The sequence below is a fragment of the Dromaius novaehollandiae genome, chromosome 3, assembly GCF_036370855.1.
Source record: "Dromaius novaehollandiae isolate bDroNov1 chromosome 3, bDroNov1.hap1, whole genome shotgun sequence".
In the NCBI taxonomy this organism is placed as follows: Eukaryota; Metazoa; Chordata; class Aves; order Casuariiformes; family Dromaiidae; genus Dromaius; species Dromaius novaehollandiae.
In genome coordinates, this window is record NC_088100.1 from 126,884,072 (window position 1) to 126,909,270 (window position 25,199).

General features: G+C 45.0%; 1 protein-coding gene across 4 annotated transcripts in view; it reads left to right on the forward strand.

Annotated features, from left to right (window-relative positions):
- Positions 1-25,199, forward strand: part of MACROD2 (mono-ADP ribosylhydrolase 2) — an 858,592-nt gene that overhangs the window by 746,930 nt on the left and 86,463 nt on the right. For all 4 annotated transcript variants that reach the window (XM_064510050.1, XM_064510049.1, XM_064510053.1 and 1 more), the window contains one exon: positions 24,559-24,640. In XM_064510050.1, coding sequence (XP_064366120.1) covers positions 24,559-24,640 — 82 coding nt within the window. The remainder of the gene's footprint in view (positions 1-24,558; positions 24,641-25,199) is intronic.

Genomic DNA, 25,199 nt, shown 5'->3' on the forward strand with positions numbered 1-25,199 from the left:
AAGAATTGATGAGACTATTTATCCAATAATTCCTTTTATTATGTTGTAATTATACATAATGATTAATTTTTCATTCAGAAAGCTCGGCTTTTTTTCTCTAAAATGCATCTGACGATTTTTATCCTAATGCAACACTTCTGGAAAAGCCTGATACAAGTGAATAATAGTAATGAAAGGTACAGATTCCTTTGAGCATTTGCTAGATCTCTAGCGTCGCTGTGGTGGAGAGCTACCAGGTTTCACGGTGAATGCGGCGGTTTCTGAATGATGCTGTAGAGTTTCATAAAGCAGCTGCTGCCGTCCAGGCCAAAGGCTGCCTGCTCCTGACCTCGACGTAGGGTCTGGGAACCGTCTTACATGTTTGCTGGACGCCTTTCTGTAAAACTTTCCAAAGTGACGGAGATATAAAAGTCTGCTATTTTCAGTAGGAGCTAAAAACTGAATGATTCCCGCTTTCTTTTCATGCTGCAGTAGTGGTCAGCGAACATAGATGGGATTTTGTTTCAGTTATCCAAGTCATTCTATTTAGAGTGATCGCGATCCTTCCGGAGCTTTTAGATGGCTTTTGTTTTGTATTAAAAGAAATTGGTGATATATGACCTCTAGATCCTTTGGCACTGATGTATTCCAGTTCTAATGAGCTGCTAAAGGAATAATAAATGCAGTAAACTGTGTTTGTCACCACTAACGAGGATAGAGAGATCTGACTTTTGAGAGAAGTTGAACTAATTGATTTAAAAATAGTAGAATGGTCCCTGTGGGTGGCAGGCTGCAGGCAATCTTCTTCCTTACTTAAATCAGAACTTTTAATATGTTTGTACTATTCCGTGTGCATAATCTGCCCTTTGCAGTAATTATTGGTTCTGTAGCAGCTTTAGAAGAGGGCGCTGAAAGTGATGGCAATCCTCCAGTTAGCGCCTTTGAGACGGTGCTCGACTGTGAGATTAAAGATGCTCCATGGCGGTGGAGTCCCTAATCACTGTTAGCATATCCAAATATTCATGCTTCTGCACTGAAGAAAAAAGGACCAGCTCCTTGGTCCCTGTGACTTTAATGGAGCTATGCCAATTTAGATCAATTTAAGATCTGTCTCATCCTTTTAGCTTTGCTTTGTTCTTTTGCGTTGTGGAAGCAATGTTCATTTACATCATTTATGCCCTATTAAGTCGAAATGCCATATATATTCCTGCAGTTCTGTGTTTGTCACGCAGGACAAAAAGACAGGCAATTTGTTTTTTATTCCTGTTTCCCTGCTTACATTTCTGTGGCTTAGTTATGCTGCGTGTGCGTGTGTTTATTTATATATAAGATACATGTCAATTGGAGGCTGATGCGACAAGTGGAAGTGCACTCTGACATCTCCGAAGAGAAGCTGCCAGTGTGGTTCGCAGTATTAGCAGCTTCCAGCTCAGGAAGCCGTTCCTCGAATGAGGAGTTCGCACTGAGAATAGCGGGAACGTGCCAAATAGTTGCACCAAGATGGATTATGCAAGTCACTCCGGTTACGTGGTAGGATATCGGGAACTTGTGAGCTTGCGTTACAGGGAGCAGAGTCAGAGCTGGGCGCGAATCCACCTGCCTTCTCGGGCTGGGGGGAGTCGCCGAGCTGCGGGTCGCTTACCCAACCCAACCCAACCCAACCCAACCCAACCCTCGCCTTGCAATAGGGGCGGTCTAGAAACAGAACCAGAGTTAGGCAGAATATGAGTCGTTCCAGAAATGTGCTGAACTGCTGCAATTAAATACTGAATTTCCAAATACCTATTCACAGAGCGTGGTGAGCTGTCGGGAAATCCCTGGGTTGCGGTTCATAGCTTGCAGCCACTGGTTGCCAGTTCCCTCCTGCAAAACTCGAGGGAAAATTGGCCACGGTGGCGTAAAGACATACACAGATGCGAGGATACATGGAGAGAGGCACCGCTGGTGTGTGTACGTATAGCTGGCTGGCCTTTGGGATTTTAACCTGAAATTATTGGATATAGCAAGTATCAGGCATTCTTTTGATTTGCAGGCTGTTTTTACTGTTAACCCAGCAAATGCTTTAAAGGTGAGGCAGGATTTTTGTGCCCATATGTTTAAAAGTGGAAAAGCAGAGTGCTCCTTTCCGAAGCAAGGCTTACGCAGTTTCCCCAAGCGCTGCCTTTGGCCTGCGTGTTTCCAATCAGCGCTGCTCCGACGGCTCCCTTTCCTCCGCTCCTGTCCATCACGGCCGTGGGGACACAGTTTAGGGGCCGCATGCAGAAGGAGCAGACACAAGGCTGCTTGTCTGTTAGCCAAATTTAAGCGCATACCTCCCAAGTACCTCTTTGAAATATTACTCTCCATTTAGCTCTTTGCTGCAGGTGTCAAGCAACAAATTTCAGATCCTGCTTGTGCTGACATTTGCTCTTGGGGAGAAGGAAATTAGATTTCTACTAGTCTGAAACCAGAAACAAATGTTAGAACTGAGAGCAGTTTGTTTGAGCGGTAAGTTATAAGCCTGCAAAAATAATGAAGTTGGTATCTGAAGCCGCTTTTTGCCCTTCTATGCAGGAAAGCTAAAATGAGTCCTTCTTTATTCTTTTTTTTTTTTCTTTCTTTCTTTTTCTCTAGCATGTAAGATAAAAGGAGGGACATTTCTGATTGCAATTTCCCACTTCAGAATTGCCTGGCACTTTCACACTGGCTGCCACAGGAGCGGCTTCTCCTTCCTCTCCCTGCAGCTCTGTGCAGGGGCTGAGACCGCTTAAAAAACCTCTGCCCGGTTTGCAGAGCCCGCACCAAGCCCCGGCATGAGAAAGCCGTGTCTCATGTGCACGTGGATTCTTTAAAGCGGCGTTAAGTTTTGTGATTGCTGTTTGTGCTCTCAAATTGTGCTGTCCAGCCTGTGCTTGGCAGGTTGGAATTAGCCTGCGATTCGCTGAACGTTGCAAAAGGCAAGTTTAAACCGAAGAATGGTTTTTTTTGTCTACATTATTTGACCTACTGGGGTACATATGTCAGAAATCTTGTTAGCATATAGGTAACGATGACTTTCTTCTCACACCCTCGTTCTAGGGGCCAGCTTTGTAAATACACATTTCTGCGATGAGATTTAAAAAACCTCTTTTTTCTTCTCCCACTGAAATTCATTACAGGGTATTTTCGGTAAAATACACAGCGTAATATATGTTTTGTTTTTTCAGGAGATACTGTAATTAGTCCCCAGCCGCAGGCTCAGTGCAGACGATTAGAGAGAGCATAAGTAACGAACCTTTAAATATTCTTTAACTGTTGGAAGACGACTTCCCTTTGTTTTTTCAGACAGACATTTCTGTGCTAACAAATGCTGCCAGACTTTGCTGGACTTAGCCAGGGAACAAATTTGGCCTGCCGCTGCCCTGTGGATTGCTTCTGCTGTTCCTGTTTGCAAATCCTGCGGCAGTAACGTGTTTGGAGATTGTCAAAAATTGGTGCATGGACTTTTGAACTTAAAGATACCTTTAGAAATAACTGATTTCTGTTGGAGCTTTCCTTTTTGTTTTGTCATCAAAAATTAGAACAACTTTAGGAAAAAAAACCAAAACACCAGGCTTTGGCACCAATCTGGTTTCAGTGTTATGGCTCCTCATTGGAACTGCAGCCTGGTGTCTGTATCCTCACGCAAAGACCACCTTAGCCTTCATGATGCAGCTGATGATCAGGATTTCTGGGAATACGTCACCTTTCTTCACTTGTACAGGAGACCGTGGTCCAACGTTGAACCCCATACTCCATATTTTTATACTCAATACTCAATATTTTTTTCCCTCTTCCTCTGGCCTTGCGGCGAGTTTTTACTGGATTCTTGTCCATAAATAAGGAATTTGACTTAGTTTAATTTAATACGTGGCCTCCAGAAGGGAAGTTTTCAGGCCTTTTGCAAATAAATATTGAAACGCTTTAGGCCTCTCAGCCTAATGCATACATATTAACACCATTGCTGGGGTATATATACAAAAAAAGGTGTTGGGTTATTTCTAGTATCTTTCGAATACCTTATAATTCCAGATGAATTCATATCATATGTTGCAGACGCGTTTATATCCAAAATATTTTGAACAGTGTTAAAAAACCTGAAAGGGGTGATATAAGATACTTTTCACAGAGGCAATAATATGATGACTAAAGGAGATGAGGGAGCCAATACAGATACCGGCCAATGTCACAATGAATGAGGTGCAGACAAGGCAGAAGATAGATGTTTATCCGTAGCTGCAAAAGTGTACTTATCTGTAGGCTGAACAGCCACCATCAAAACAACTCAAGTTACTCTGCAGCCTTGGCACTACTGTAAAGAGCATATTGGTCTCTTAATTTATCATTTGTCACAACTTTATCACGTGAGCCTGAGGTTGGATCTTCTTCTGTGGCCTCTCTGCGCACGGAGAATCATGGGGCCTGTCGTTCCCCCAGACGTTTTTTCCCTGGCCTCTTTTTCTTGTACCCGGTTTTTGTCTCTCCAGGTCCCCACGGTGGGACCTTGCCCCTCCGTGGGGCCACATCTGCCTGGGGTGGATCATGCCAAGCGCTGCGGTGGCTTCCAAGCGGGAAAGCCAGAGCGGCCCGTTCGGGTCCTCAGAAAACTCGCCTCCGCGGCGCGCTGCCCACGCCGTCCTCCGCACAAACCGTCCCTCTGGACCAGGGTCCCTCTGCCTCCTGGGGAGGGACCGGCGGTGGCAGGAGACCTGGCGGAGAGCTTGGGCGTGAATCCACGTGCGGGGCGAGCAGAGCGGGCCTGGCTAGCCTCGCGCAGCAGCGGGGCGGGGCGGAGGCACAAAAACATATTGCCCTTCAAGGATCGCAAGTAGAAGATGGCCCTTAGGCTTTTTGAGGTGCAGAGGAGTTATTAACCATCCTTCAGATGAGAAAAGTAGCTGATGCACTATGACGTGAATGCTTGCTGAAGAAGAGGGTACATGTTTAACGTCCAGATGTGTCCTGCTGGAAAGGCTGACGTCAAATCTGGGTTTCTTTGAGAGCCTGAGTGAGGGCTTTGGGGGGGGGCTGGTTTTGCCCAGCGCTCAAGTGTGGCCCCGCGATTTGGAGGTTCACAGCTCACGGCTCTGTTTCAGCGGCTTGGACATGAAGGAGCTTTTCAAGACCTGTCTTAGAGGGTAAGTGTTGAAGTGGTGAAAATGGAGTTAAAACATGCAAAAAAGGAAAAGCCAAGCAGTAGACACCTGCAACACCGGAGATTAGAGAGCTCCGGAAAGCGGTAGGATAGGAGGTCTGGCAAGCGGGGAGACAACAAGGCTTCACGGGATGGAGCTCCACAGGAAGGGCGATCACCAGGGAGCAGGTTGACTGGAAGTTAGAAAGGATAAAACTTAGTAACCGCTCAAGGATTTAGGAATTTTTTTTTTTTTTTTTTGGAGACATGCAGGACTAGATGTTGCAAAAGATGGGTAAAAGAGGGAGTTGAGTGGAGAAGCAGCTGTGCAGGGCGATGCCGTGCGGTGGAGCAGGCCACCCCACCATAGCGAGTGTGCAACCAGCACCGTGCGTCGTCTCCTTCAAGGCTCTGCTGAGACAAAGAAGCTGTTAACCTAGACACGTGGCTCACGTGAGCCGAACGTTGCTGCTTAGGATTACTGCTATATAATGTGCAAGTTTATTCAGCGAGCCAAAAATATCTTCAGTCTATTTTAAGTTGATACTTTAAAAAAATAGGCTAAATGAAGTAAGGAAAAAATAATGCCAACATATTTGTGTATGCATGCTCATTATAGAAACATGTATTTTCCCTGCCGTGTACATCAGAGGCGCATGTACGATACCATACCTCAAATAGATACACAGCTCTTCAGCAGTCTGTTCGATGCACAGTTTCACTTCTTTCCCCTCAGCTACTTAAAGCCCATTAAAAACCATGCTCGTTAGAGTGTCACTTGACAACACATTGAGTGGTTTGCTTCTAACAATGGTATTTTAGTGAAAGTTGAAGTGTATATATTTAATTTAAATGCATCCTGCAAAGTTATTAAGATTATTTTACGAACACGTCTCTGCAAAGAGACACAGCTGGGAGGAGGAAATCTAACACAGAAGAGTGTATTTTCTGAAAATTATACAGAATTATTTGGCCCATTAGCTTGTTAACCAGGTGCTCCTTGCACTTAGCCTTACTTTCTAAACTTAGACTGTGCCTAATATTTACTTGCAGGTAATGAGGTAATGTTGTTAGATTTAGAGGATACCCAATTCTTTCTTGGACTTCTTCCATTTTCAGGCTTTGGCAGTCTAACGGCTTGTCAAAGAGAGACATCTGGAATGTGTGATCGTTATTGGAGATGGCTGAAAATGTCTGTTACGGATTGTTTTGGACAGACGATAAGGGGAATTCAGCTCATTTTAAATTTGTTGTGGAAAGGATCTTATTTTCTTGATTTTTTTTTTTTAAAAAAAGCCTTTGGAAAATGCAAGCTACCTTCCCCTCCAGCCCTTCGTTACCCCCGTTGTTGGTCAGATGCTATCAGTAGTTTTGGGTCTGAGAAATTTTAGCTTGGGTTTATAGGAAAAAGTATAAACTTTCATAGAAGAAGGCGGTGCTCTATGACAAGAGCTCTGTTCTAATGTCTGTCTGCCCTCGCGTGCATCTTCCTTTCTTATCGTATCTGAGCATCTTGGAAAGTTTTATGTTTCTCAGTACTCGTAATCTGGCCTAAGCTTGCTTCGCTTGATTTCAACACTTAAAAAATACAGCTTATTCTTATTTGTTCTTCTTTTCCAGTGCCTAATTGTGCTCTTCTTAGTGCAGGCAGAAAGAAGCCTCAGCACAACCTCCTAGCTGTCCTTTGATCAGTCCAGCCCTTATTCCGGCACATTGTGCTGTGTTTCCAAAAATACGGCTTGATGCTGCCACCCTTACGTGCGCGGCAGAGGCCTTGCCTCGGTATGCTGCCAGAGCCCTGTAAACAGGCACGCCGCAGGAGTCCCTGTAATAAATTAGCTGTTAGCGCATTCGAAACTTTTAAGCAATGGGGTGTTCTTCTGCAGCGAGGGGGGAATTTGCATCAGCTCCGACGTTGTTCTCGTCGTGCTGTGACGGTATTAGCAGCAGCTCTGCAAGCGTGCCGAGGGAACGCTGCGGTGCCGAGATCGGTTTTTAACCCTCGCGCCGCCCCTGATTTTCCCAAATGGTCAACCACAGGAGCTTAAGAGAAATCCATATGTAGGCACTGTGCGTATAATCAAAATATTGTTGCTGCTAACCCAGGTCCCGATCCCAGAAATGCAAGCTATCAGGAGGACTGTTTGCAGGGCAGCTACTCGTGGTAGTGAGCAACATCCCCGGAGGTAAGAGGTTGAGTGGGTACCCGTATCTGTTTGTAGGTGCTTCCCTCCGTTAGGCTTGGCACTGCAGTTTGGAGCCACGTGCCGCTGCCTTCCATGGGCCGGAGATGGTGGAATTCAATTCCCGTAGGATTAGAGGTGCAATCCCTGCGCCTGACTTCTGAGCCTCGTCTGCACAACGCGTCGTCGTATTGATTTCCCTTTATGGCGAGAGATGGGGTGATGGGGGGAAAGGGATATAGCTAAGCACATGTCTGCTTAGACAAGAACTGTTTTGGGTCTGCTGAAAATCCCATTGCTGTGTAGGAGAAAATCCCCTATTGCTTTCGAAGCTATTAATCTGTTTATGACTACTTTATTAAAAATTCTTCCCGTGTCCTCATAAGGTTGTCATTTATAGGGTTAAGCATGCAGTCATCTCCCAGTATTCACTAGCTGTATTTTTTTTCCCCGAGTTCCCTCTTACTTATTTTAACAACTTGCCATCATGGCTCTGTAATGCATTTAGGTAATGTCCGCAGGTAATTGCTTTAACAAGAATCACTAGCAAAACTGCTCTTTCAGTACCAGCCTGGGATGGCCGTCCCAAGATAGGCTGTAAGAGAAGGAGTGTCGTGTGATGGTAAACCTCAACAGTTTTGGAGGAAATCATGCGAATTCCAAGCAGGCAGGAGTGTGGCAGCAAAAGTCAAGCAAAGACCACAAGTATTTCTTTGTAGGAGATCCAGCTGTGTGTTGGGTATAACATGCCTAGGAGTGGTCGCCGCTGCAAATGGGAAGCAGAAGCGGGGAGCGCCGTGTGCCTGCCTCGCCTCCCTTCACGCTGACGCGAAAATCCTTGGCCCGAATTCAGTCAGCGCTAGTGTTTTTCTTGGAAAGCATGTTGGCCATCTTGTATGGGATATAATGCATAGTGTGTGCCCGAGTGTGGTTTCTGGTGTGTTCTGCATATACCTGCTTTTGGAGGTTTGGCACTGGCTGTTGGGCCCATGCAATATGTTCCTTTAAAAATATAACCCCCAAAAACCCTCACCAGAAAGCAGCGGCCAAAACAGCCTCCCAGCCCATCAGCACCAGTAATTCAATCCCATCACCCCATTACTTTGCAGTTAAATAGACCGAGGAGGTCGGAGGGACCCCACAGTCTGAAAGGCGAGGCTATTTTGGGCTCTCACAAAGGCCTTTGCTTTGGAAAAGACAAGATATTTGTTAAACTGCTTAAGGAGTTAATTTTCAGGCACTAATGCAGCATTGACGTTAAAAGCAAAAAAAAGAAGATGGGAAGACACGTGTGGCAAGACGTTTTTATTCTGCCAGGAAATTAAAACAATGGTTTGTGGATGCCACAGGCATCCTTGCAAGGCAAGGCAGCCGGGGTGCTCCAGCTTCACGTCGGTCAGGCGAGCCTCTGCCATCCCTGTGTGCAGGCGGACGTGGAGAGGGTCTTCAGCTATCTTGTTGTATTGGTTTCCCCAAATTAGAAGTCTCTTTCCAGCAGAGAGGAGGCTTAAAGGCAATCAATAGTGTTTATCTTGGGAGACAGTAGTTCAGGCTGCAGTGGAAGGAGGTGTTATTCACCCCTTCCCTTGTTACTGATTGTCTCATTTAGTGTAGCACTGCACAACGGCTCCAGGTTTTAATGCTGTAAATCCCTTAATTATACACTCAGCAAATGTGTTAAAAATCATTTAAAAGTGTTAATCAGGCATTTCTGACTGTATCTCCCCCGCTCCCACACTCATAGGCTGCTTGCAAATCACTACAACTTAACTATGTGATTTGTATTGGAAAGATTGGTTTTTTGGTTCATTTCACTTTATTATCTTTCAGCAGAGCTGTGACATCCACTTAGATATCTTTACTGCAATTGTTTCTTGATGAGATCAGATTGCCCACTGCAGCTATATCACAATAGCAGTAAGATACAATTCGGGCCGCCTTACTGACGAGCTGCCGTAGCCTGGCTTCGCGGAGAAGCAGAACAGCACATAAAAGCCTGATAAAAAACATTTTGCATTCAGAATTGCTCTGAATTAAGGCAGATTGAACCTTTTAAATAAACACAACGTGAATAAAAGGGAAGTAGCTGGTTCTAAACATTACAGCAGGGTAAAAACGTAAAACCTCCCCCAGACAGTGATTTGTGTACTCGTCTCATTTCGATGGAGAACACATTCCAGCTCCTCTGATTGAAAATATTTTTAATAGCTACTTTCTGTTGCCAGAACGTGGTTAGTAGCAGGTTTTAAAGCCTGTCCGCGCCTATACTGTTTACTGTAAAGCGAGCGTTTTCGCTGCGAGTCGTACTGCAGTTTGCAGAAGGAGTTTGGTCTGCAGCAGGTCCCGCTCACCCCTGCAGCCGTGGTCTTCCCAGCCAAGCAACACGCGCTCGCGGGAGTTTGCGGCAGGCAGCATCGCTGGAGCCATGAGCGTCCAAGCCAAACTTACTAGGTGGGGTTGAAAGCTCGTCCGGCAAACGCTGCACAAGGGTCCCAGGGCCACAGGCAGGATGTCCTCCGCGCCGCTTCCGAGTGTGCTTGCCGCTCACTTCTTGGCGAGGGAAGGGTCGGGTAGTCAGTGGATTTTCGAGTGCCAGCTCTGTGGTTTTTGGAGCCTGATCTCAAGCTGACTGTGCTCGCTCGGCGCCTGGTCACGTCGCTGCAGCGAGTCCTCCATGTCACTGGTGCTGTTCCCTGATGCTGCTTTGTAGGCTCTGGTGGAAGAGCTCCGCAGGGATATAAAGCCTGGACGTGCGGATGCAAGCGGCAGTATGTCCTGGGGCACGTATTAAGAAAAAGCGCAGCAGAGAGAAGCTCGTTCCCAGAGCTCTTCCTTCTGCTGCTGCCTCAAATCCGGCTCAAATGCCGGGAGGGAGCGCGCCTGTCGCTCTCGGCTGTGGAGGCAGCCGGCGGTATCATCCATCACTCCAAAAGGCGCCTTTATTAATGGGCAAAATGTTACTACTAAGAAAGGAGATGCAATATTCATTCTGTATTGTAATGGGAAAATAACGGAAGTCTTCTCCCCCAAGAAAACATCTTGCTGTGGATTAAGAGACAGTTTGAACCATGATGAGACACCTCTTGAAAGTTTAGATTTGTAGGAGTGTCACACGTGAAATGTTGTAGGACTTTCATTACATGTATTATAAATCCGCGTTTTAGAGGGTTGTAATTTAACTACATAGAGTCATTCTGCTTTGAAACTTGGCATAAAAATCACAGCCCCAGAGCAGATATTTTAATAACAGAAAATACGGGAGAAAATTGATTAGGCTTTTCAGAGATTTTGACACATTTAAGTCGTTCCTCGGCGCGTTGTACTCCGAGAAGTGAAATTTGTTGCCGAGTTACCTGGTGCAGGAGCGTGGAGCTTTGGGCGGGCGTTAGGTCCTGATCACCGTTGAGTAACGCGAGTGGGGGATCTGGAGTGGGCTCTGTGGATTTTAACCCTGAGGAACACTGAACATTGAAGCTGCAAGTTTAGATCAGGAGGAATCATCTCCGAGGCCACAGCTTTGCAGAAGCACAGTGAAGACTTACATGCAAAGTCGGTCGTCCTTACTGCGTAACTGGGAAAAGGGCCAGCGATCGCCGTGACTTTGAGATCAAGGACCCCCCCGTCCTTTAAAGTGCTTGAGGTTGTAGAAAGCTGGGAATTGGTAGGAGTTATTGAAAAGAGGTGCCGGGTAGGTTCACGTCTGTTGTGGGAGCTGCCTGTTTTAGTTGAAGTGGTTTGTTTGAAATGTTTGCATGAGAGCTGCTTTCGTTCTTTCTCATGTTCCTCCTCCGCTGCCATCAGAATAAAAGCCTAGGGCAATATGTAAAGTGATAGCGTATTATTATTGAATAATGCCTATGTCTGGAGTCCTGAATGTAGCATAGAGCTCTTTAACACCCAGAATTGCTGAATGTGAAGCCTGACCTCCTGGAAGCGATGTGCCAGATGAGAGCTTGTGCTGTCGGGAACCCGCGTGGCCCCCCTGCCGTTGCCCGGCCAGCCCGCTCCGCTCACCAGCGCCTGCTCTCCTCCATCCGCAGTTCCCCTTTCTCCAGCTTGCTCAGATGAGGAAAAGGCTTGGGAAAAGGCTTGCAGGCTTGCGGCAGCTCCACCGGCGCGGTGCTGCGGCGAGGGCATGAGCTTGCCGCGTTTCCCTGCCGGCTCACGCGTGCGGAGTAGCTGCCCCGGAGCGGTTTAGAGACTTCCATTGCAACCGCTGTAAAATGTTTCATCTGTTCCGAGTCAGTCAGCTCAAATATCCTTTCCTTCTTTTCTTGCCTTTTTTTTAACGTCTCTAAATTAGATTCGCCACTTCAAGTGATTTGCCTTACAGTTCAATGTTAACCGTATCAGATATTTCCCGTTCTTGTTTTTCTTTCTCCATTAGTTAAAGGCTAAAAAATGATGCTGAATAACTATACTCACCAGCTATTAGGGGTACAGTGGGGTAGCTAATAAGAGAGGGGTGTAGTATATTATAGGCAAAGTTCTTTACTTTAAAACTCTTTAAATCTGGACATCCGGACAGATTTGTGGAAGAATATTCTTGGCTAAGTTAATGCTATGCAGACTAATTTATATTACGGATACACATGTGTTTAAACAAATACAAGGCATAAAATACCTTCTGATTGGAGAGCTGTAACAGCGGAGGTGCATATCACGATCACGGAGCAGCAATCTTGTGCGAGGTGGGGATGCCCACGCGTCGTTTTTCAAGGCTGGTGCAACAGAAGTGCTCCGAGGTGCGAACCGTGGCCTGCTGAAAGCTGTCTTTGCGCTCTCGCACCTGGCTAGGAAAACCCAGGCTCGTGGCAGTCGCTTCTGGCACGAAGGATGAGTTAAAAAACCCAGACAGGGTGATCAGAGGGGAGGAAATCGCTGCGTGGGAATAGATAAGGATGATACTGGCTAGTTCTTACGTCCTGCTTTTCAGCAGTGGATCACACAGTAATTTGTGGGAGAAAGAGCCACAGTTCACGGAGGAGAAAGGGGAATCGCAGTCGGGTGTTACAGCTGTTGAGCCCATTGCGTCTTACGGATATGCAGGGGAAGTGGTTAAGTCCGAGCTCACACTAGTGAGCCACTCTTCTCCTATGTTTTGCACAAATAGGGAAGATACAATTACAGTTTTACTTCCTGGCTCTACAGAGTTAATTACAAAGCTGTGAAGGCACCTATTAGGCATATACGTAATATGTATTGCGAAGAAACCAGTAATGAATGCATTAAAGAAAATTTCCAGCTGAAACTGAAACAGGGCCGTTTACAGATGCTTTAGTTGATAGAAGTGCCAAATCTTAGGTTACGTTTCGGCTGTGGGCCAAAAATACTTTCCACAAGAGGTGATTATTATGTATGATTCATACAGGGAGTCCACATGAGTAAAAATAATACTGCTTAGCTCTTAGCGTTCAAAGTGCTTTTACATTTTCAAAGTGCTGTGCAAACATTGGCTAATTAATGGCATAAAGTAAGTTACATTTTTGTGCATTTAGCATTGACATTTTGACAATAAATGGTTTTGGAAACTTTGTATGCATCAGTGCATTTGAGTAGCTCATATAAATTGTACTAATGTTCTCAACTGTATTTGAGCAGCATCTTAGCAATTTAGATGGTTTTCATGTTACGATGAACAGATAGATAGAGGGAAGGTTATCTCTAGATAGCAACATACCGTAAATATGGTATGTTCTTGTCCTTTCTAATAAAATACAAATCTGTGTTTATTTGCCTCCGTGGCTCCTATGCCCTGGTCTGCAGCAGAAATCAAAACATTGGTAAAAATCAGAAACCGCTAACAGCCATCGTTAGCATTCCAGCTGCAGAAGCAGAACATGACCTAGAAGATGAATTTTGTGGAATTAGGGTACCTAAGGTTAGACAGCGAGGGTTGGGAACATCTGGCTATTTTCAGAAAGCTGTCATTCCATTACCAACTATTAAAATTAATTTAAAGCTGATCCCTTAGGGATGGATCTCTTTTTCCCCACCCGATCCTTGTGAAAAATGTTGGCATACAGTTGACATTTATATCCTAGCAGATTTTTTTTTTTAACGAAGTATATTAAAGTTGCAATATCCTCTGTGGAAGACATTCATCAACTGTATCAAGCTGGCTTAATAACCTTTCATGTGAGGACGTTTTGGCTGAATCATACAGACCAAGCTCATATGCCGAAACCATAACCACATCCACTCTCAAGCATAGATCTTCCTTACTGGTCCCAGACACTCACAGGTGCAAAAACCTCAAAACCAGATGCTGAAGCGCAGTCATTCCCTGACTTGACCTAGTCCCCTGCTCTGCTTCTTAAGGAATAAGTATTATGCATAAAATTTTTGGGGATTGCTGGTCCATGCTCCTCCGGAGCTGCCTTCTGGGTAGCTGGAAACTCTGCAGAGGTGGCCTTCACATCACGCAGGCTCCTGGCGTCGTTTCTATCAGGACACCGGGAGTCAACCATTGCAAAAACTCGTGAAAATAACTCATCGCTCTGCAGTCATTCTTGTTTAACACAAACGCACATTATTTTGTCTTACCTACCTAAGTGTCTCAGGGAAGAATAGGGTGTAATTGTGACTATAAGAAGTCACACTGTACAGAAAGAGTAAAAAACTTCTATGTAGGAAGGGAGATAAATAGACATTTAAAAAGACTGTATTTACTTTACCTGGCATCTACCTGACACATATTAAATAAATGATCCTGAGTTGATCTCCTTTCTGGAAGACACACTGGAGCGAGTATCCTGGGAGCGGTAGTGTGATTTCTAGTAGTACTGGAAATTATTCTTAATAGCTTCCTCTTCTGCCTGCTTCTGTCTTTCTCTGATGGCAAAAAAAGATTATCTCCAGCGTTAGAATGAGAGACAGACAGTATTTGAGAAAATCAGCTTTTGTCCTTTAAAAATGGTCTTTCATAGCTTGCAGTAATGAGTTTTATTTGATCTGTAAATGACAGATAACTTAATCGTAAAACATTTTCTTCAAGGAGAGCGATAAGAATATTTACAAGAATGAGATTCAGTCCAGGTGTCACTGCGAGCAACGGTTTCACTGCTGTTTCAAGTTGTGTAATGTGGCATATGTTCTTGGGGAAGTAATTTTTTTAGAAGGACTGTTTTTTATCTACCACAAACCATTTGAATGAGAGAGTTGCAAGCTGTGTGTGTGTGTGTATATCTTTCATTTATGACCTGGGTAGCAGGTATGTTACCCCTTCATCTTGCTTCTGCAACAGGATTTTTAATTGCTCTAATAGGGAGTAACTATTAACTTTTCATACCAGTGTGATCTCTCCATATGTTCTTCCTCAAATGAAGGATAGAGGATATATGGAGGTGCTGGGGAGGAGAGTCTGAAATAAACTGTAGCCAATTGCAGCAGTAGTGCTGTGAGTGTAGGTTAGATAAGTGTTCTGCACCTCTAAAAGTGCGGGTTTTACGATACTTCTTGAATTTTTGAATACCTAGCTATAGTCAAACAAACTTGACGTCCAAAATGCTGTTACCGTCTTCCCGCCCAGGGAAGGAGCAGCTTAGCTGCACCGATCCAAAACCCATTTGAAGTCAGTGGTCTTTGGATCAGGACTGACAAGAACGTTAAGGAAGGCGAGAATGATTAAAGAAGCAACGGCAAATGAAGGAAATACTCTGGGCAAGCTTCCTTGTGGAAATGCTCTCAATTGCATTAGGTTTAAGGAGCTTCCAGATCAAACTGTGTGTTTTTAAAAACGTTTTTGAAGCCAAAACTTTTGAGGTTTTAGGTGTGTGCAGTGTTTGGTATGTGGGCATCATCCTGCCCCTTTCAGTGGAAATACTTGAGCAAGCTGGATTTTATTGCAGCTTTGCAACAGCAAGCCAGAATTTTTTCCTCTGTCACTAATTTAGAAAGTAATGTGAAATGCAAAAGTGACAGCACTCAATACATGTAAAATACCTCTCCCTTCTCACCCCAAACACACACAGACCCTTGAGCCCCTTTGGACAAGGTAAAACTTTTGCTTGAACTCAATGGAAAAATTGTTGGTGAGTTTATCACAGCCACTAATTTACCCTTACCTGTGACAACTTACGTAAAAAGCGATTCAAGCCATCTTCTGCTGCTTCTCGGAGCTGTTCCTCCTTCTCTTTTCCTGCAGCTCAAACATTATTGTACGTCCTCGGGAGCCCGCTCAGGGCCCCTCAGCAGTGCAGCCCTGGTTACTTCTCGTCTGGGTAGTGCCTGGCAGTAGCTGTCACCGCGAGCCCTGCGGCAGAGGCAGAGCGCCTGGGAGCCTTCCCAGGGCACGGGCCCGTGTTGTCCTCCCAGCGCGGCTGCAGCCTCAGCCAGCAACGCCTGGAGCACCCACACCGAAATGACTTCTAACTCGCTGAAGGGTTGGAGGTACCATTATGGTCACCTGCTTTCCACCCTGCACGGTGCAAATCAGAAGCTTTTAAAATCAAATGTGAGACAATTTGAGCTTTCGGGCCTGACAGCAGCCACAAAGGTGATGGCGAGGAGGAGGTTGCATTTCTGTCTGTTTTCAAGCATTTCTTTCTTTTTCTTGCATTGTTGGCTCTGAACAAGTAGTGCTGACTCTCCTGCTGTCTTATATTGCTGGGTAGTACTCAGCACTGTGGCACCACTAGTAAAAAAGTTCAAGAATAGAAAAATTTCCTGAAGTGAAACCTTAACCTTGTGGGGTCCAGCAATGGTTTTTTTGTGATAGGGGAACATGGCATCTTCTGGGAATTAGAGCCTACCACAGGTTGAATGCCCGAACAGGCTTAGGCTCGCATGATTACTGGGAACTTTGGAGCGTGTAAATCCAAATTGTACTAAAAAGATACCGAAAAATTTACTTTGCAAGATAAAATATGGTGCAAAAAGTTAGCCCGCTGGATTACTTGATTGCTTGATTGTATGCCACAATACCATCTTACTCATTGGAAATCCATAATGAGAGTATAATGATAACTTAATGTAAGCTGATGATTTATCTCCTCAAAAATGCACGGTTGTTGTGAAACTGTCTATTGGATATTTTCAGAGTGCTATCCTTCACAAGCCCTTATTTAACGCAGTTATATTTGCATGCATACCCTCTCTTCACATTTGCCATTTGTCACTGAGATAGCAAATTACATTCATCAGAATCCATTCATTCCCCAGTTTCGCTGAATACAGGATTATCTTGGCTGTGTCAGCTGCCCTATGACTGGTAACTGTGAAAAATGGAGGTCGCCTTCAGATATTCCAAACATGTATCTTCAAAGGACAGTAGATATTAAGCGAGACAAGATTAATGGGCTTTATGTCATCATCTTTGTGTGGCATAAAACCGAGTTCTGCAGATTGATGGATATCTTGGTAAAAACAAATGCATTTTTAAACTACTCTCTTGCCCCTTTCCTGACACGTTTTAGTGACCATCAGAAGAAATATACTGAGATATTGCCTTAAGTCCTAGGCTGATTTTACAGGTTATTTTCGCTTTTCGGAAACTGAAAAGCTTTTTAACTGTTTGACCACAAAGCCAACAGGCAGGACTATTAACTACCGGCCAGTTTGTAATCTATCTGCATTTACATTAGCAGTACAAGATTATAATGTCTTTTGCAGTATCAGCACCGTAGCAAGTTCAGTGCTGCAAATTGTTTTGTGCCTGGACATTATGGAGTGGTAGAGCTGATTATAAGAGAAACCTCCTGTTTTTTCCCTTGTTCTTGTCTGCCCTTCCTAGGGAGGGAGGGGTGGTGGTCAAGGCATGTGATGTGTGCGTTTGTTTTTGATCCTTTTTGTGTTTGTCATGCAATCATAAAGTAAATAAGTAACTAGGACAAGTACAATTTTGTTGCTGGTAATTTGTAAATTCCTCAGAAATTATTGTCATAATTTTCTATTTTAAATCCAGAGTGCTTCTTTAGGACAGCCACTCTACTTGGCTGGCAGCTGCTTTCCGCGCACAAAAATGTAACAGCTCAGCACAAGGAATGGCCAGCTCCAGAAGGGAGAGCTCTGCCTGCCCTTGAATAATTCACTGTACTAAAAAGGTGCTAACGACACGGGGTGGATTCGCTCAAGGAGAATAAGAAAATTTTAAAAAACAACCAAGGTATTAGGGAAAAAGCATTGTCAGTAGTGATTCACGCCATAAATGGGGTCGTTGAAAGGATGTGCCTGAGGAAAAGCCATGGTGCCTGGCGAAGCCTGTGACCTTTGCTTGGGACTACTGATGGGATTTTTCTTTTTGTAGCACCTTTGCTGGAGAGAGACCAGGAGAAAAACTCCCAGGGACTCTAGTCTAGTTCTGTTACTCTCGTTCTTCATGACCTTGGGCACCTCACATTCCCACGCTGAGGTACCGGTCTGCCAGAAGTATAACAAGGACACACTGCTTACCTGTGTTTTAAAGACAGGGGTAGAAGTATTTGTCTACCTGAAAATATTACTGCTGTTAATATGTTCTGGTAACGTGGAGATACGCTTATTCCATAGCAATAATTGTAATGGTGTATCTGGTGCCCCTCTAGCAATGGGAATAAGTTGTCCTCTTCTGCCGAATATGACCAGAGCAGAACTGCAGGAACAGGAGCAGTAGAGAGGGAGAGCTCTTCTGACCGTGTTTCGCATTTCTCTTGGGTTTCACTGCCGAGCATGTTGCTAGTGCGTTTTATTTTAGAGGCAGGGATTGCTGCAAAGCCTATATAACATTCCTCTGAGATGTTGTGTATATTAGTATTTGAAACTCATAATAAATTTCAGGTGATTTTTTTTAAACTGCCTTTGGACTTTTAATTATTTTTCACTCCAAGCAAAGTAAAACTCATGAAGGCGGTTATTAAAGCACTAATAATAACATTTCTGTTTCTGTTTTTTAACTTAAGACCACCGTAGAAAACATTCCACTCCAGTTGTAAGCATAAATCATTTTGGAATTCACGTGTTTTGTATTATTTTTTCTTTCAGTGACTGCCTAAGTAATCTGATGGTTCAAGTAAGAGTTGCTTCCTCACGGTTAGTCCTCAATGGGTAGTTGCTCTTGATGTGAAATCATAATGCTCTATTAATACCATTACTTGTAGGAGGTTTGCAGTAATGCGGATTTTTACTCAGATTTTTGCTGTGAATTCGAAGAACCTCAAAACTCAAATCCATTAAAACCAGAGAGCTTTGCCCTGAGAGGGTCTATCCTTCTCCCTCCCGCAGGAGGACTGCAGGGTGACCTACAGAGCGCCTGTTTGCCTGAAGCTCAGCTCATTTGGGTGGCTGCAAATTCAGGTGAACGTGAGCATGTTTCAGCTCAGGCCTGCAGTGGATTTGAAGCTGGGCCAGGTGTAAAGATCTTAAGGCCAGGTGAATTGCTTTACGAAAACCATCACACAGTTCATTGATTGTCAAATTCACCACATCGCCAGTCTGATACCTCTGCCCCGCTTAAATCTTGTTATGAGGATAGAAATGGTGCCTGAGCTTTGTATTTGCCATAAATACTTGACTGAAGCTCTTTTTGAGAGTAATGCTGCAATTACAGACCATGATGTCATCCCAAAAGGAGCAGTCAGCTAGACTGTATATTTTAGTGGTTTCTATGAAATTATTACTAATATCAGGAGGCTGAATTTTAATTTACAGTGCTATGAAATGAGCAGTTCTTTTATATGGCCTGAAGCATTCTCCTTTGCAGAGAGCGTCTGAAAAATTCTTGGTCTTTCCCAGGCTTCACTTCCAAGCGGGACGCGGGAGGCAGTCCTCTTGGCCCCTTCTTTCTGGCTGGGCCGACAGCAGCTGGCTAACTGGCCAGATGTGGGTGGTGTTCACCAGAGGTAGAGCCCTGGGGGAGCTGGAGCACAGCTGCTGGGAGGGGCAGGGGCGATGCCTGCGTTATTTTACAGACCTGGTGTTTCCATCTGGTAGCTGGTTGCAATAGCATTCCTAAAGGATCTAATCAGGCAGCGGGCAGGCTGAAAGGCACTAAGTGTTAAGAGGGACATTTAGCAACACTTTAAGGGGACAGAGGTGGACACCTGGACATGGTGAATTCAGTGCGTCATCTTGGTGCAGGTCAGGGAAGAGCCTAAGCAGAAAACCAAAACCAAAGAGGTGGAAAAGGGAGTCCCCGAACACTGTGCGTGGGCTTCACGAGACCAAACCGAACCCCTGTACCAGAGATCGAGGGAACTTCACCCAGTGTACAGAGCTCAGGTGGGACGCTGGAAGCCTGGTTCTGAGGTGCATCAAAACCCCTTTTCTACTTATTCTTTGCTTCCCATGGCTGAGGTGCTGGTTCCACGAGCATATGTTTGGAAAAGCTGATTTCCATGACTTTGTGCCCGCTGGGCAGTGCCAGGGCAGCCTTGCCCGGAGCTGAAAGCCATCAGGGCTGCCCAAGCCGTCCTGGCTGGGCAGAGGGGAAGCCTGGGGCTTCAGCCCAGGCCAGCTCCCCCCGCTTACAGGTGCTGCGCTCGAGGAGACTTACAGGGCACAGATAATTCTGGACTGTGGCTGTTAGCGGTATGTTTGAGAAAGTATCTGAACATTTCGGATGCTGAAATTTGCATATCAGAAGAACTTTAATTCTTGAGGAGGCCAGTGTTATTTCCAGACGTTGCCAAGCATAGGTGCTGATCCAAGCATGCTGAAGTCAATGAAAAGCCTCCGTTTGGCTTCACTGAGCTTTGAATTAAGTCCACAGAATGTTTGATAAACTAAAAATGTTACAGCAAGCCTTTGGCGTTAACTATTGCCTGATGACAATAGATTCTGATGGGATTAGATAAGTGCCTTCTATAGAGAAGATTTGCTACAAGTGGAAAGAACAGAATGCATCTTGATTTTCTTTGTTGTTTGTTACTATTAATCTGATGAGGGATTGGGCAACATTTTTACAAGTTACAATTGTTTTCCTATTGTGTATTTTTTGACGAGATTTAGATTATGATGAAACTTGTTGCTGTATACAGTAAAAAGCAGTCACTGCCTCCTGGGTAAAAAAGAGCCACTGCCTCTGTTGCATCTCCAGTACCAGTGTCTTGGTACTGAAGAGACACATGAAATATTCGAAAGTGCTGAAATGCAGTTGCTTTTATTTTCGTTATGAGTTGGGGGGTTTTCCAGAACACAAGGTGGCAATGACATGGAAACACTCATTACATAAAATTTTCTCGAATGTCCCCTGATCAATTTTCTATTTAAAATATGTCTGATGCGTATAGCTTGGGACTGGTGTATACCTAAACTCTACCTATAACTACATTTGGCGTGTCCTGTCGATTGTGCGTGGCAATCCCTCTTTGCAGTGATGCCTAAGTATACCGCCAGGTCTTCCTAGCCCCATCTAAACACACAGGGAAATTAGGTCAGAGGAATTGGGCCACCTGCCAGAGGCCACAGCAGAACTGAGAAAAAAAGGGGTCATTTTCTATTTGGAAGTGTATCGAGGTGCAGCCACAGAGCGTAGGCTGCTGCTTCCGTAGGCCACCGCGGTGCAGACGTGCACGTGCACGGCCGGTGGGCTCCCAGCCCATCCTGCCCCACAGGGTTTTTTGGGGAATTTGGTGCCTACGTTCGGTCTGTTGGGCAGGCAGCGTTGGTTTTCTTTTCAAAGAATCCCTAAGGAGGGAGTACCCCCACCCCTGCGCCCCATGGGGGGACTGGCCTGCCCATGGTCCACCCTACCTGCCACCCTGCGAAGCTGCCAAGTCTGCGCAGGCTCCTGCTTTCTGGTCTCGCCTTAGTCCGAACCTGCAAAATCATTCTGCGCCCGCCCCGCAAGTCTTGAGATGAGGAGGCTTTGCAATCATAGCACCTCTCTTCCAGACTGTTGCTGGTATACGAGTGAATGCAAGGTGCATTAAGCTGTCAACAAACCTGAAACTCAATAGATGCAAAGTGCTCTCGCATTCACTGGAGAAAATAAAATGAAGTAAATAACGCAAACAGGAGAAAATATATCTGTTAGCTTCTTGCACTAAGACCAGCACTGCTGCTATACTCAGTAGAGGGGTTTTCATTTCATGAGATTTTGCTGCATCCTTCGAAAATGCTGGGGTTAATGACTGACTCCGGGTCCGTTCCACCACAAAAGAGCCTGAGCCCTCGGAGCCAGGCAAAGCCCCAGCAGTTTACCGATGCCGATCAGGTGCAGCTAACCGAATCACAGGGAAGGCATCCCCCTCCAAATTAAGCAGAGCCCAGCGAATAGCATAGGTCCTGAGAAAAAAAGAATCGATGTACTCACAGCCCTGAGCTGTGAAGCTGCCTGCTAAGCGAACAGCTCATGCAATGAAAGTCCCTTCTTCCTGTGTTGCAGCACTCCTAATTTTGGGGTTCTTTGATCCGCCTATTCATAGCTATGAAGCGAGCAGAATTTAATCAGGGTCTGACAGGGGATGGCTGATTCCAATACTGGCCTCCAAAAAAGAGCTGTCAATCAAGGATGAGCTTTAATACCTTCAACTTGCAGCTCCTTTAAACTTCTTCTGCAGTTGAGTGGTCTTCGGTCAGCTGTGGAAGAGCCAGGCACCTACAAAAGGCGCTGGGGGCTCCTGGGCGCGCAGGGGGGAGTCCCTCAGGGCTACTCCCCTTCCCTCTGCGAACGGGCAGCATGAAATGTCTAATCAAGTTGGCATTTCCAAGCCACATGGGAGGAGAGATTTCCTCTTTGATAAGGAGCGGCTTTCATAAGCGCAGATCCCCGAAGGCCTGCTGAGCTTTTGTGAGCCAGCAGGCCAGTGAATTCTGGATTCACTTGGATTAAACCTTTCCTTATTGTAGTTGGAATGGCAACGGTGAGGACAAGGGTTTGCTTTCCATACCTAATTTCAAGTTATTTTAGCTGCGGATGTCAGATAAAATAGTCAAGGACTGGCAGGATGATAGAATATGGTTTAATTTCAGATTTACTATCTGCCAACACATGCCATTCAATCAGATAAACACAGGATTTGAGCTGTCATCACAATATCTTATGCATACGTAAAAACAGAGCACTTTTTCACACACCAAGAAGAAATTGAACAGGTTTATACATAGGATGTATACAGTTGGGGTGCTAGGAAAGTTGGAAATAGTCTGCCATTTCTAGAGAGATCCCCTATCTTTAAATGAGGGAATTATATTAGGAGAGGTAAGAATTGTCAGGAATGCAGAAGTTTTATCATTGTCAGCCGCACAGAATAAATAAAAATAAAGGGAATACCTTGAAAAGCTGAAATGCATAGAATGAGGAAAATGTCCATAGTGTTTACAGCAGAGAATATAAGAACCATATAGAGGGCAAGACAACTCAGAACATCTCTGCATGTCGATATAATTCCTCCTCCGGTTCATAAGTTTATGCCCTTGCTGTTTTGTCTGTCCTAGCTCACACACTGCCTATCAAGTAGGGCTTGAGTATCTGCTCCACGTAGGAGGTGGAGGTAGAAGATGACAATCTAGGATAGCACAAGCACTATTCTAAATCAGCTTTTACAATAAATATAATTTAAGCGTTCAGAGTCTAAAGCTTCCCTTCTGCAAGCACACCGCTTTTGCTAGGTGGAAACCCCCATCTAGGTGAAATGTGGCTGTCTCAATTCTTGCCTGCCTGGTGCTGCACGTTATAAATAGGTGGGTGCACAAAGGACTATGCCTTTTTGGCCCACGTACTTAACCACTGTCTGGGGTTGTACCAGATTATTTCCCTCGTGAGGAGTAATTGATGACGCAGTGGCAGGCTTTTTTAGGTCTAGCCTGGTTTGTTTATGATGGGTGCGCGGAGTGGCTCGGTTCGCTTTGCTTCCGCGGCAAGCGCCGCTCCCCCAGCGCTCTGCCCTTCCGCGGCTTCCCGGTGCTGCTCACAAGCCCCTTCCTTCCTCAGCCACCCCACGACCCGCACCTGCACTCTCAGGTTTCCTGCCTTTTTGCTTTCTCAGGCTGTGTAGTTGGCTTCGACTCAGAGGGGTCCTCGTTAGCAACCATTAGCATTTTCCAGCACAGCTGATTATTTTGCATGCTCTCGTTCCCCTCGCTGTTCCACCAAGCTGCTCCAAAACGAGCCCTAAAAGGCCGGCTTGAGCTCTCCAGCCTAATGGTAGCTTTGAAGCCAAGGCTTGCACTTTGCTTTGAAGAGCAGCTCTAGCAAAAGGGCAACATTTTCTAGTGAAGATAAGGGAAAGAAGGTGTTTTTTTTTTTTTTGCAGACCTTCCTCCCGCAGCTCTGCTTGTCAAGGAGGGAGGCTGCTGCTCTCTGTAGTAAGCGCAGAGGCATTCTTCAGTGCTGCTGCAACACATCAGCGCATTGCCTGTGGAGACCTGAGTCTAGCACAATGCCAGCCAAGATGCTGAATTTGCTGTTGCTTGGGCTTCATCCCGTTCTGGTTAAGCTCTCATGCACTTTGGAGAAAAACTCGATGATCAGGTTGCGGATCCCTCAGCTCGGCCGTGGGAGGGTCTGTTCCACAGCTCCCTGCTGAAGCTGCGTTTTGGCTGCAGAGGCATTTTGTGCTGGGCCATGCAAATAGATAAAACAAAGAAATAGCAAGGCTAGGGAGAAGTCTTGGTGGCTGTTTTTCAGTCTTAAAGGCGGCTTTGGAATTCTGTTTCTTTTTGTTGTATTTGGTTTTTTGGCTCTTTTAGAAAAGCCTTTCACATACAGTGACGTCCCAAGCAATTTATTTGAGATCATTGGTGGGTGGTGCATACATTAGGGGTTGTGGTTTCGTTGAGATGCTCAGCCTCACTGAGTAGATGGCATATTAAATGTTTTATTTACCCTGTGTGCTGCCTGTCATCTGATCAGCTTGTGTTTCTGCTGTATTTCTCATTGTATGATAGCAAGAGTAAGTGGTTTCATGTAAATTAAAACCACACGAAACCTTTTAAAGCCATTTTGAAATCCTAAATGGTTTTGCAAATAGGTTTGTCGGACAAGGATTGGAAAAAGAGCTCTTTGCTTACCCATTTACTTTTTTTGTATGCTTTTTAGAAGCTCCCCATGTGACTTCAGGTACTCATCTCAAATGCCAAGAGTCGCTTGTACTGTGCTCAAGAGTGGTTTGCATAAACAGGAGGCAGTTAGCAAAGGATACAGTTGTGAGCTGCGATTGCAAATGTTATTTTCTAAATTACAACACAGATACACAATAAAGTTGAAAAACACCTTCCTGTGATGTTTTCTTACTTGCTTGGAGGATGAAACAGTGCTGGGTTTAAAGTTTCCTTGCTGTTATTAAAAATTATTGGCAATGTCTGTTGTCGCAATCGTTTCACTGTGGATAATTTTGTTTCTTATAGGTGGATCGTGTCATCTTCTGTGTCTTTTTGGAGGTGGACTACAAAATCTTCAAGAAGAAAATGAGCGAGTTTTTCCCTATAGGTAGGTATAGTAATCAAGTGCCATCTGCCTTTAATAAATGGGGTGGCAGAAAGTCATCAGTTGGCATCCTTTTCTCTTTGCATGCCTAAGCCAAATATTAAAATGTGAACTTTCTCGAAAGATCAGCTGATCCTGGAAAAACACATGCATTTAAAATCTGCGAACTGATAAAACTACTTGTGATACTCCTCTTTGCAAAATCAAGGCCTAGTTTTGCATGCTGAGTACAGCTGGTTTGCTCAGTCTCTGCTGCATCCGTATCTGTTGTCTCTGCCTCCTTAAACCTGGTGTGTGGTGCTGGGTCTCTATTGACTATGAGAAGAAAATGATTTGCACTAATGTGTGTGTCGCTGCTAGTGTATATAGCTTTTCCATGCACTCTGTGCGTGCTTTTCTCCTTCATTAATGATGCCGGTAGGGTTTCTTTGGGTCTGAAAAGATACCGCAGGGGTTAGAACCCAACTGTGTCTGAATGAGAACTTTAAACTTGAGCTGTCCCTGTACAAGCATGAATCAGAGGAAAGATGGCTCTCGCCGGAGCACTTGGGAAATGTTACCC